General features: G+C 43.2%; 1 protein-coding gene across 1 annotated transcript; it reads left to right on the plus strand.

Moving 5' to 3' along the window:
* Window positions 1-109: 109 nt before the first annotated feature.
* Window positions 110-9,666, plus strand: MYCBP (MYC binding protein). Its single transcript, XM_005543908.4, has 5 exons — window positions 110-195; window positions 396-468; window positions 5,549-5,597; window positions 6,163-6,292; window positions 8,441-9,666. The coding sequence occupies exons 1-5, from the start codon at window positions 112-114 to the stop codon at window positions 8,483-8,485; spliced, it is 381 nt and encodes a 126-aa protein (XP_005543965.1). The 5' UTR covers window positions 110-111; the 3' UTR covers window positions 8,486-9,666.
* The last annotated feature ends 2,438 nt before the right edge of the window (window positions 9,667-12,104 follow it).

Here is a 12,104-nt window from a genome sequence, read left to right on the forward strand (position 1 = left end):
TCAGCCTGCAACGGGGGATGCAGAGCGTCCTGGTCGCCATGAAAACAGGCCACACCCCGGCGATCCCTGCCCGTGGTTCGCAAGTGCGCAGCCGCGCGCCCCCTTCCGCGCATGAGCAGTTCTGCTCCCAACCCGCCAGTCGCGGTCTCCGGCGCCAGCTACGCCGCTGCCGCTGTCACTATGGCCCATTACAAAGTGAGGGGGGCGCGGCGTGGCTGGGGGCATGCGGGCGGTAGCAAGCCGTTGGTCGGCTCTGGGTGGGAGTGGGGTCGCGCGCGCAGGTTTGGGCGGGAGGGCCCCGAGGTAGCGAGGCGGAGGCGGGGTTGCCAGACTCCTAGCACCTTCTTCCTGCTCGGCTCCCGGGCTCTGGCCACTGACCCCCGGTGTCTCTTCAGGCCGCCGACTCGAAGCGTGAGCAGTTCCGGAGGTACTTGGAGAAGTCGGGGGTGCTGGACACGCTGACCAAGGGTGAGCCTGGGCTAGGAGAGGGTACCTCGTGCCCTCGTCGTGCTCCCCGGCGCTGCCCCTTTCCCCAGCGGGCCGTAGCGTGGGGAAGGAGGGGAAACAGATGGGGCCCGTCCGGGGTCCAGCGAGGTGGGCCTCGGGGTTCGGTAGGGACCTGGCTGCTGGAGGCCGCCCGGGTGAGGTAGCCTAGCTACGCTACCCTTCTCTGCACTGGGAGTGAAACTCTTGCAGCTGTTGCAAAGTCTCTTCAACTTCCGTTGCTTTGCCTCGAGCAGCCGCAGTGGACATGTTTGCCAAAGACCTTCAGATCCCAATTCCTCCCACCTTACGGTTTTTGTGGAGTCCTCAGAATCTTGTTAAGAAACAGTTTCCCTCCAACAAAGAGCAACTGGAAAAATGACCGAATTTCAAAGTGGGCTATGAAATAGTTGAGTGAGCCTAATCCCCGAAGTAGGAGATGCATGGCCAATTTGGCTGTGGCTTTTCAGCCCCCATTCCTTAGTCTGTGTCAATTTTTATTTTGTGTATATTTCATAGTTAAAGTAGAATTACAGTTTAAAGAGCTCGAGGGCATATCAAAATGGTTACATTGTTTTCACTTTTTAAAATGAAAACTTACTGTTAACGCTGTATCTCTTCATTCGTGGCTTCGAGATCTAAGTAAGTAGATGAGTAAAGTGTCGGAAACAGGAGGATTCCAAGGGGTAGGGTACAGTTTACTTCATTAGCTTAACAGTAATTTAAATGCCTGCTATGTCACTTAACTCACTGGGATTTTCAAGGGTGTAGAATGGAATTGTTGGCAGGGATCAGGACTTGGGTCAAACTAGGAAGTTTGGGAAGTGTGGGAAATAAGTAGGTAACTGCTCTTTGGACAGAAGCAAAGTTTAGAGGAAAATTCTAGGAGCATAACTCCTGGGTCTTAGCAGAAAGCAGGCTAGTAATTTTGAATTGTTACCTATTTGGGGTTCAGATAATAGTTTACCTCTTTGCAAATAAACTTCAGCAAGTATTAAGGGACTACTCTGAAAGTACTGTGCTATGTTGTCTCTGGAAGTGTCACAGATGCTTTGAATGTCATTCCCTCTAAAAACTCCATAAGTTCATTTCTTTCATTTAATCATTTTACTCAGGCATCTGTTCTGCACACTGGAGATAAGCAGAGGAGGATAAAAGTCTCGGCTCTCATAAGCTTATGTCCTAGTTGAGGGAGACAAATACATAAATACCTAGTGTCAGCTAGAGGTAAGTGTTACAGATAAAAATACAGCAGAAGTTAGGGATAAAGAGTAACAGGTGAGGCCAGGCACGTGGCTCATGCCTGTAGTCTTAGCACTTTGGGAGGCTGAGGTGGGTGGACTGCTAGAGCCCAGGAGTTCAAGAGCAGTCTGGGCAACATGGCAAAACTCCCGTCTCTTAAAAGAAAAAATTGCTGGGCATGGTGTGTGCCTGTAATTTAGCTACTCTGGAGGCTGAGGTGAGAGAATCACTTGAACCCAAGAGGTCAAGGGTCCAGTGAGTTGTGATTGTGCCCCTGGGCAACAGTGACACTCTTTCTCAAAAAAAAAAAAACAAGTGACAGGTGGGATGTGTGTGTCATTTTATATAGGGTGGTGGGGGGAAGGCCTTTCTTAAGTACTTTTGAGCAGAAACCTGAAAGAAACAATATCTGTCAAGAGTTTCAGGAAGTATAAGGAGGCCAGAGTGGTTGGATGGAGCAAGCGAAAGATTGAATGGTAAAAGGCAGAAAAATGACAGTTGTAGGAGGTAACTGACTACACAGAAGATGTTGCCCAAGCTGGAGTGCAGCGGCATGATCTCAGCTGACTGCAGCCTCCACCTCCGGGTTCAAGCGATTGTCCTGCCTTAGCCTCCCAAGTAGCTGGGACTACAGGCATGCGCCACCATGCTCAGCTAATTTTTTGTATTTTTAGTAGAGACGAGGTTTCACCAGGTGGGCCAGGCTGGTCTTGAACTCCTTACCTTGCCTCAGCCCCTCAAAGTGCTGGGATTACAAGTGTGAGCCATCGCGCCTGGCCTCCACTAGAATTTAACCTTTTAATCTCCTTAGATTTCCAGGCTCCTAAATAACATCAGCCAACACAGTATTGACGTGATTTATTAAAAATTTGATTTTCAGCTTCAAACACAGGTGCTTTATACAATTCTATTTGTTTTTACTTTTTATTTTTTTTTGAGACAATCTCACTCTGTCACCTAGGAATGCCTGGCCTCAAGTGATCCTCCTGTCTTAGCTTCCCCAAGTGTTGATGTTATAGGCATGACCCACTGTGCCCAGCCTCACAAATTTAATTTACATATATATATATTTTTTTGAGACAAGGTCTCTGTCGCCCAGACTGGAGTGCAGTGGTGCAGTCACGTCTCACTGCAGTCTTAATCTCCCAGGTTCAAGCAATTCTTCCACCTCAGACACCCAAGTAGCTGGGACTACAGGCATGCACCACCATGCCCAGCTAATTTTTAATTTTTTTTTTTTTTTTTTGAGACGGAGTCTCGCTCTGTCACCCAGGCTGGAGTGCAGTGGTTCTGTCTCGGCTCACTGCAAGCTCCGCCTCCCGGGTTCATGCCATTCTCCTGCCTCAGCCTCCCAAGTAGCTGGGACTACAGGTGCCCGCCACCACGCCCAGCTAATTTTTTGTATATTTAGTAGAGACAGGGTTTCATCGTGTTAGCCAGGATGGTCTTGATCTCTTGACCTCGTGATCCGCCTGCCTAGGCCTCCCAAAGTGCTGGGATTACAGGCGTGAGCCACCATGCCCGACCAATTTTTTTTTTTTTTTTGGGTAAGTCGGGGTTTTGCCCAGGTTGATCTCAAGCAATCCTCCTGCCTTGGCCTCTCAAAGTGCTGGAATTTCAGGCATGAGCCACTGTGTCTGGCCTAAATTTTTTACAGCTTATTTCCAAGATGATTTGAAATAGTTTATAACATTAAAACACTATGAAAGGATGGCTAAAGATAAAGATGATAAATCATTTGGAAGCTGAAGCATTTTAGCTATTTTGAGCAGTATATCAACCTCTAAAAATCCTGGCTACGAAGGCAAAAAGGGGTGCACGATTGGGTATAGAGTTCTTGTCTGATTAGAAGGAAGTGCATTTCATTTATAGAAAAACACAGGAAACTTAGTATTTACAGTATCTTCTGCAATGATCAACCTTGTAAGTACCACTGACAGAAATTAGAAGCCGAGAGAAATGGGGTGGGGGAATAAGAGGAGAGGAAAGAGTATTAATATTCATGTCTTATAAAATTAGGATTTGGCTGGGTGCTCATGCCTGTAATTCCAGAACTTTGGGAGGCTGAGGAGGGCGGATCACCTGAGGTCGGGAGTTCGAGACTAGTGTGACCAACATGGAGAAATCCCGTCTCTACTAAAAATACAAAATTAGCCGGGCATGGTGGTGCATGCCTGTAGTCCCAGCTACTAGAGAGGCTGAGGCAGGAGAATCGCTTGAACCTGGGAGGCGGAGGTTGTGGTGAGCGGAGATTGCATGCCTTTGCACTCCCGCCTGGGCAACAAGAGCGAAACTCCGTCTCAAAAACAAACAAAAACAACGAATTTCTCAAAAAATAGTGCCGTTAAGTGTATTTAGATGAAGAGTAACTATCACAACTCAATGTAAGTTGTTAAAAATAGTTGCCCATTTGATTTTTTCATACTGTATATTATTTTGGTAAGTTGTTAAAACTCTAAAACAAAAGAAGTATGTAAGTTGGTTTACAACAGGACTTAACTTGAGGTCTAGATATCTATCACTGTTTTTTTTTCTTTTAGACAGAGTCTTGCTCTGTTGCCCAGGCTGTAGTGCAGTGGCATGATCTCAGCTCACTGTAAGCTCCACCTCCTAGGTTCACGCCATTTTCCTGCCTCAGCCTCCCGAGTAGCTGGGACTACAGCTGCTGGCCACCATGCCCAGCTAATTTTTTGTATTTTTAGTAGAGACGGGGTTTCACTGTGTTAGCCAGGATGGTCTTGATCTCCTGACCAGGTGATTTGCCCGCCTCGGCCTCCCAAAGTGATGGGATTACAGGCGTGAGCCACTGCGCCCAGCCACATTTTTTTGTGTGTGGTTGCTTTTTTTGCTTTTATTAAATTTTTCAAAGGGTTCCATGCACAAAAAGGCCAACCACTAAATTAGAGTTTTTTTATTGAAGTAGTAAATTCTAGGAAGAATTTGTTCCATAGATGAAGAGCAAGGCAGTGCTCATATGAGTGATTAGATATGAAACCACTCAAGTATATCTTATTTTAATGTTGATTTGAGCATGTTGACTACAGGTAAAATTTTTGATTAGTGGTTATTTAGCAAAACAAACTTCACTTTTAAGACCATGTTTGAATTCAGAGCGTCTTCCAGTAATTACCATAGTCCTGTTGATTCTTTCCTAAATTCTCGAATTTCTTTCTTCTCACTGTTCTATCACTCCCATCACTCTACTGCAGGTTGCTGTCTTTTTAAACTGGATTACCACATCAGCCTTTTAACCGTTCTTCCTGTCTTTATCCTCATCCCACTCCAGCTGGTTCACATAGCAGTTAAGAGTGGATCCTGTCACTCCCTTCCTTAAAACTGTTTAATTATATGCCAACCAAATTTGCATGACCCTCCATAATGTGGCCATGACCACCTTTCCAGCTTCCTTTCCTGCCAAATTACATCTCCAGCCATACTTGAATTTTCAGTTCCTCAATACATTGTTTTCTTGCTCCTGGGCCTTCCCATTTTAAAACACTCATCCCCTAGGTATCAGGTCTTTGCCTTCCTTTAGGAATCCTTCCTTGATGTCCTAGGCTTGCTTAGGTGTTCTTCCAGTGTGCTATCGTAACCCATTATCCAGTATTACTGCTTGATACCCTCTAGTTCCTTGCATATCTTTTACGCTTGACTGTAAATTTGTTGAGAACAGGGACCTTGTCTGTCTTGTTCAGCATTGTATAGTCTTTGCAACGTGCTCAGCATATAGTTGGCACCTAATATTTACTGGGTAATGGAATATAATTTCAGCCATTCAAATTGAATACGTCAATTGTTGCTTTTTCTGCTTTTTGATTTGCAGTGTTGGTAGCCTTATATGAAGAACCAGAGAAACCTAACAGTGCTTTGGAGTATCCTTTCATCTTTCAAGTCAGAAAAAGGCTTTATTTTGAAACTCTTATTTTTTTAGATAGATAATAACCTTTAAAATACTTCTGAATATTGAGAAAGTTAGTTTTTTTTTTTTTTTTTTTTTTTTTGAGACGGAGTCTTGCACTGTTGCCTGGTGGGGAGTGCAGTGGTGTGATCTTGGCTCACTGCAACCTCCGCCTCCCGGCTTCAAGCGATTCTCCTGCCTCAGCCTCCCAAGTAGCTGGGATTACAGGTGCCCGCCACCATGCCCAGCTAATTTTTTGTATTTTTAGTAGAGACAGCGTTTCACTATGTTGGTCAGGCTAGTCTCAAACTCCTGACCTCATGATCTGCCCACCTTGGCCTCCCAAAGTGCTGGGATTACAGGCGTGAGCCACCATGCCCGGCCGAGAAAGTTACTTTCACTTGAGTTTTTGGATGGTGATCTCTGGGTAGATATTGGTGGTAAAGTGGGTGACTCTGGTCAGGGATATTGATACTACTCTGTGCTATTTCATTAGTTTCATTCATGTCTAATAAGTAAGTTCTTAACATTGATAATAGTTTTTTAAAGCATCACTTAGGAGCTGCTACCCCAGAGAATCCAGAAATAGAGCTGCTTCGCCTAGAACTGGCTGAAATGAAAGAGAAATATGAAGCTATTGTAGAAGAAAATAAAAAACTGAAAGCAAAGGTAAAATTTTAAAAATAAGTCATGTGAAGATAATTTTACCTGTAATAATTATATGATGAAAACCTCACTAAAATGGACAGGAGGGGAGGAAGGTGGGTGAATATCAATTTGAATTAATTGCAAAGGCCAAAGTTATGCTGTGTCTAGAAGACCACAAGACAGGCTGGGCGTGGTGGCTCATGCCTGTAATTCCAGCACTTTGGGAGGCCAAGGTGGGCAGATCACGAGGTCAAGAGTTCAAGACCAGCCTAGCCAACATGGTGAAACCCTGTCTCTACTAAGAATACAAAAATTAGCCAGGCATGGTGGCATGTGCCTGTAATCCCAGCTACTCGGGAGGCTGAGGCAGGAGAATCACTTGAACCCGGGAGGTGTAAATTCCAGTGAGCCGAGATTGTGCCACTGCATTCCAGCCTGGGTGACAGAACAAGACTTCATCTCGCGGAGGGGGAAAGAAAAGAAAAAAAGAAAACCACAAGACATACTGGAAATAGGACAAGCAAAGAAGCAAAGTGTGGTCAAAAAGAGGTCTGGCCGGGTGTGGTGGCTCACGCCTATAATCCCAGCACTTTGGGAGGCCGAGGTGGGCAGATCACCTGAGGTCGGGTGTTCGAGATCAGCCTGGCCAACATGGAGACACCCTGTCTCTACTGAAAATACAAAGTTAGCCGGGCTTGGTGGTGCATGCCTATAATCCCAGCTACTTGGGAGGCTGAGGCGGGAGAATTGCTTGAACCCGGGAGGTGGAAGTTGCAGTGAGCCAAGACCGTGCCACTGCACTCCAGCCTAGGCAACAAGAATGAAACTCCATCTCAAAAAAAAAAAAAAAAAAAGGTTCTTAGGAACCAGCATCAACAAAAGGATGAGAATATTGGTTAATGCTCTTTATAAGTAAATGGTCAGTTCTGAAGTTCTTAAGCAGTTGATTTTAAGTAGGCCAATATGGGGCCACTGCTTTGTAAATGGTACCTCTTAGAATGTGTACAGTTCATAGTCTGCAAGGCCATATGTGGTGGCCCTCTGTAAATTTGTTAGGAGTTAATTTTATCTAGTGCTAAAGTTTTTTCTTTCTTTTTTTGAGACAGGGTCTCTGTTACCCAGGCTGGTGTGCAGTGGTGCAGTCATGTCTCACTGCAGCCTTGACTTCCCAGGCTCCAGCAATCCCCCGACTTCTGCCTCCTGAGTAGCTGGGACTGCAGGCATTTGCCACCATGCTTGGCTAATTTTTAAATTTTTTTAGAAATGGGGTCCCGCTATGTTGCCCAGGTTGGTGTCAAACTCATGGGCTCAAACGTTCCTCCTAGCTTGGCCTCCCAAAGTGTTGGGATTATAGACATGAGCCACCGCACCCAGCCAGTTTTTTCTTTTTTCAAAGTCCTGTGAGAATTTTCATGAACTTCAAGTTAATCAACTCTTAAGTCTTTGAGGTCTTAAAACGTTCTTAATCACATAATGTATTTTACCTTACTCTGAGTATTTCTCATAATTTATCTTCTCAACAACTTTGTGAGATAAGTGAAACAAGTACACAAGCCACTTTGTAGGCGAGGAAATGAAAGCACAGTGAAGTCTAATAAGCTTCTCAACTCCAACAGGTAGTTGGCAGAACCCTAATGTTAGCCTGGTGTTCTTGCAAGGAACCACACTTAGCATAAAATAAAATGCATTTATTTTAAATTATCCAAGGTTCCACAATGTGTAATGCTAGTTAACTCTTTGGAACCTTTTAACTCAAAGACATTAGTAGTTGTTTATTGGCTAAGTTAAGACATGTCACCTAACTCTTTATCTACTTTTCAGTGGGTATTTTCAGTAAACTTTTGGTGGAGAGGAAGAAAGTTCCCTATAAGCAAATGAATCTTTGGGAAGATACAGTTTATTGCATATCAAGTATTTGAACAGTACAGTCATGATCTGGAATGAAATTTTAGTTTCAAAGCAATTTTAAAGGTTTATATGAAAAGGGCTTTCATTAGATTCGATTGTATTAAATCTTAAATCACTGAAGGATTTAAAATGGATGGTTATAGAAACTGATATAAATACCATTTACTGGCTTGATAACTAGTTGAATAGTTACCTTGTTTTTCTATTTTTTACCCAATTTAGAATGAAATTCACCTAAATTCCTCTGTCTTTGCCCCATAGCTTGCTCAGTATGAACCACCTCAGGAGGAGAAGCGTGCTGAATAGGATTCTTCTCAGTTGAAAAGACAATGAAAAATGGTTTTGTATGACTTGAATAGTTTGTATAGTATATAATCTTTTCTGAACAGATGCTATAGAACTCTTTTAATATGTTTAATTCACCTATCACACTCTGTTAAAAACACATAGAATCATCAATAAAAACTCAATATAACTTTCTTTGGGTCTTAAAGCAGGAGAATCCAAAGTAAATCCTGGAAAAAACCTAAACACAGCCATCTAACTCATTACCTTAAAAGACATTCTGTTTATTAGTCTGATTAGGAATGATGGCACTGGTTGTATTTTAGCCAAGACAGTTTAGCATGGAGCTATTCCTTGGTATAGTTCAGGATATGAACACAGGTACAGTCATTCTTTGAAGGTGACACTGTTGTGTATATTCCCTATAGGCAGCTGGAGAGATCTGTGTGACACAAGATGCTTTTGTACAGGTTCCCATGAATCTTTTGCTCTTGTTTGTGTAACATGGAACAAATAACTTCTTTGCCACCACTTTGCCTTAGATAACTGTGTGTGTGTGCCAGTTTGAACTCTGACACCACATTTTCCTTCTATGCAATCATGCCTTGTCTGATAATCTTGCATTGCTTTGCTCTAAGCTTTAGTGGGTCCTAGTTGCACACTGGCCTTTCTGTGCTGTTTTTCAGTTTGCCTAATAATAGCAGTTACCCTTATTGTAATTTATGTAACTTTAAACAGGATCACACTGTACCCCCTGCCTGCCTTATTTGCTTACTGAGCACAGGACAGAGGCAATATACAACTCTGGGTTCACACACAAGCTGAGATGAGAAGAGGAATGAGCCATATATTGTGGAAAATCATAGTTTGTAGGTATAATTATATAGTGCTTTTCTCCCTCAAAGTATTTTTCTAGTCTTGAATTCATTTTATCTTCATTATATAATCCCTGTGAAGTAGGTGGGACAAGTATGAGGGGAAGAGGGGTGCTGAATTTTTAGGCCAAAGACTGATATTAATACAAATCACTCACTAACTGTAGAGCCTTGGGCATATCAGTGAACTGCTCTAAGATTTACTGTCTTCATCTGTTTAATGAGTAGAATATCCGTGATGCCTACCTCACAGGGTTGTTGTGAGGGTCAAATGAGAATGTATGTGAAAGATTTGTAAATGGTAAAGCACTATATTCTTGTTTGTTAGTCCTTTTTCCTTTCTTTGGGTAGACCTACAGTCAGATGTTTTGTTTTATTGATCACTTATTTTCCTTACTGATAAGACTGTCATTTTATAGACATATTCCTATTTCATATATTCTCTCTCTCTTGTTAGAGAACCTTTCTTTGTTTTTGGTCAAAACACATAGAAAACAAAATGATCCAATGAAAACTGGTTTAACTAGCAAAAGCCTTGGCACCTGTTGGAGACTATGGCCAAGCCAATTATAAGGGCATTTAAATCAGCCCTGTTAGTAGGAATGTGGCTATGGCTGGTGGTGCCTCTTCAAGTCACAAGTTTGTTTTTGGAGTGGGCCCAGAAGATCATTCGCTTGAATAGATTTCTCTTTTACCAATTTGAGTACCTCCTACATGGGCAGCAGTGGACTAAGTGCTGGGTGTGATAAAGAGGAATGACTTAATTATGAGACTATATAATCAAATACAGTGTGGGTTAGGACCTGTGACAGACCATTATAATAAAGCATGGCTCCATGAGGGTTTTGGAAGAGAGGGAGACTTGGCTTCTTTAGTTGGTGTGACAGTTTTTTGGTAGATACAGGTTGAAATTTTTTTGTGGCAGCCAATCCTCATGTGCTTTTTACTCATTGGATTAGTATTAATATTTATGTCAGTAAGCCAGGTGACTGTGACTGTCTTTGGTACTATCCTTTTTGAACAGAAAGGCAACATGTGGGTTCGATAATCACACTTTTAGGTGAAACTGACTTGCTTAAACTGCTGTAACAGTCAGTGCTATTTAAGAATTCAGGATCAGCCTAGACTCTAGAGGTCCTCTTCAACATTTCTGTCAAGGATTTGGATGAAGACAATATACCACAAGATGCTCGATGGAAGAGAGAATAGATCCCACCAGTTAAGCTCCTGTTATGCTTCTGTTGCTTTGTCTATAAAATATCAACTTCACATCTTGCCTACCTCACAAGGTGGTTGTAAGAATCAAATTAAATATAACGGATGTAAAAGTGCCTTGCAAACTGTAAAGGATTACATACAGACCAGATGGTAGTGCCAAATCTGTGACACAAATTGGAAAGTCTGTTTGGAAGACTATATTGAAACAAGCTTTAAAATGATTAACCACGTGGAATACCCAAACTGCTGGGCCTAAACCAAAAAGTTGAAGTATCAAGTCTTAACGTTTAGGTTCAGAAATGCAGCTATAGACATTTAGGCACTAGGATTGCTGACAAAGTGTTAGTTCCAGTGATTATCAATGTGAACCACTCTATGGATCCTTAAAAAAAATTCCATTCTGGAAAGTACAAATAGAAATATTGTCTAGGTGTTAAATGGTCATTCTGAAAGTTGTACTGTTTAGTATTGCTTTGTAGGAGTCAGATGTTTGATGAAATTGACAAGATTGAATGCAGGGCAAGAGACAGGGACCATCCTGGCCAACATGGTGAAACCCTGTCTCTACTAAAAATACAACAATTAGCTGGGCGTGGTGGTGGGCGCGTGTGGTCCCAGCTACTCAGGAGGCTGAGGCAGGAGAATCGCTTGAACCCGGGAGGCAGAGGTTGCAGTGAGCTGCGATCGTGCCACTGCACTCCAGCCTAGCGACAGACAGACCGAGACTCCGTCTCAAAAAAAAAAAAGTTCCTCAGTTACACTAGCAACATTTCAAGTGCTCATTCCTCATAGGACTAGCGGCTACATGTTTGACTGCAGAAAAATAACATGTCTATCATGTATATCAGTTGTATTGAATAGCACCATAGAATGGTTGAAATAGGATGTTCAGCAAGGAACAGAGAAGACTTAGTGGGTAATGAATACTGCAATTTGGTATTTGAAGTGCTGTCATGAAAAAGATGAAGACTATTCCTATTTTATTCTATTAGGCTTCAGGGAGTGTGGTTTGACTTTAATACTTTTTTTGAGACAGAGTCTCGCTCTGTCGTCCAGGCTGGAGTGCAGTGGCGCGATCTCGGCTCACTGCAAGCTCCGCCTCCTGGTTTCACGCGATTCTCCTGCCTCAGCCTCCCGAGTAGCTGGGACTACAGGCGCCCGCCACCTCGCCCGGCTAATTTTTTTCGTATTTTTAGTAGAGACGGGGTTTCACCGTGTTAGCCAGGATGGTCTCGATTTCCTGACCTCGTGATCCACCCGCCTCTGCCTCCTAAAGTGCTGGGATTACAGGCGTGAGCCACCGCGCCCGGCCGACTTCAAGAAATTTTTAAACAAAAGTTTACCACGGTGGAGTTGGCTGCCTTTCGAGATGGTGAGCTCTTTTCCCTTCGAACTGTTTAAGTGCATTCTGCATGTCTATTAGACACTATAGAGTTGGTTCGTTTTGGGTCAGAGGTTGGGCTAGATGACCTCTAAGGGTGTATCCTACCTCTAACTTACGGGTTTAGACAAAACCAAAGTCCTATACCTTCCCGCATGTGCGTATA

This window comes from Macaca fascicularis, chromosome 1 (genome assembly GCF_037993035.2).
Source record: "Macaca fascicularis isolate 582-1 chromosome 1, T2T-MFA8v1.1".
Classification (NCBI taxonomy): Eukaryota; Metazoa; Chordata; class Mammalia; order Primates; family Cercopithecidae; genus Macaca; species Macaca fascicularis.

What these genes read in the sequence shown, in the direction of transcription:
- MYCBP (XM_005543908.4), top strand. Translation starts at nt 112, where the DNA reads ATGAGCAGTTCTGCTCCCAACCCGCCAGTCGCGGTCTCCGGCGCCAGC. An exon ending in TCACTATGGCCCATTACAAA is followed by an intron (nt 196 to 395) that starts GTGAGGGGGGCG and finishes GTGTCTCTTCAG; the next exon opens with GCCGCCGACTCGAAGCGTGA. An exon ending in ATAAAAAACTGAAAGCAAAG is followed by an intron (nt 6,293 to 8,440) that starts GTAAAATTTTAA and finishes TTTGCCCCATAG; the next exon opens with CTTGCTCAGTATGAACCACC.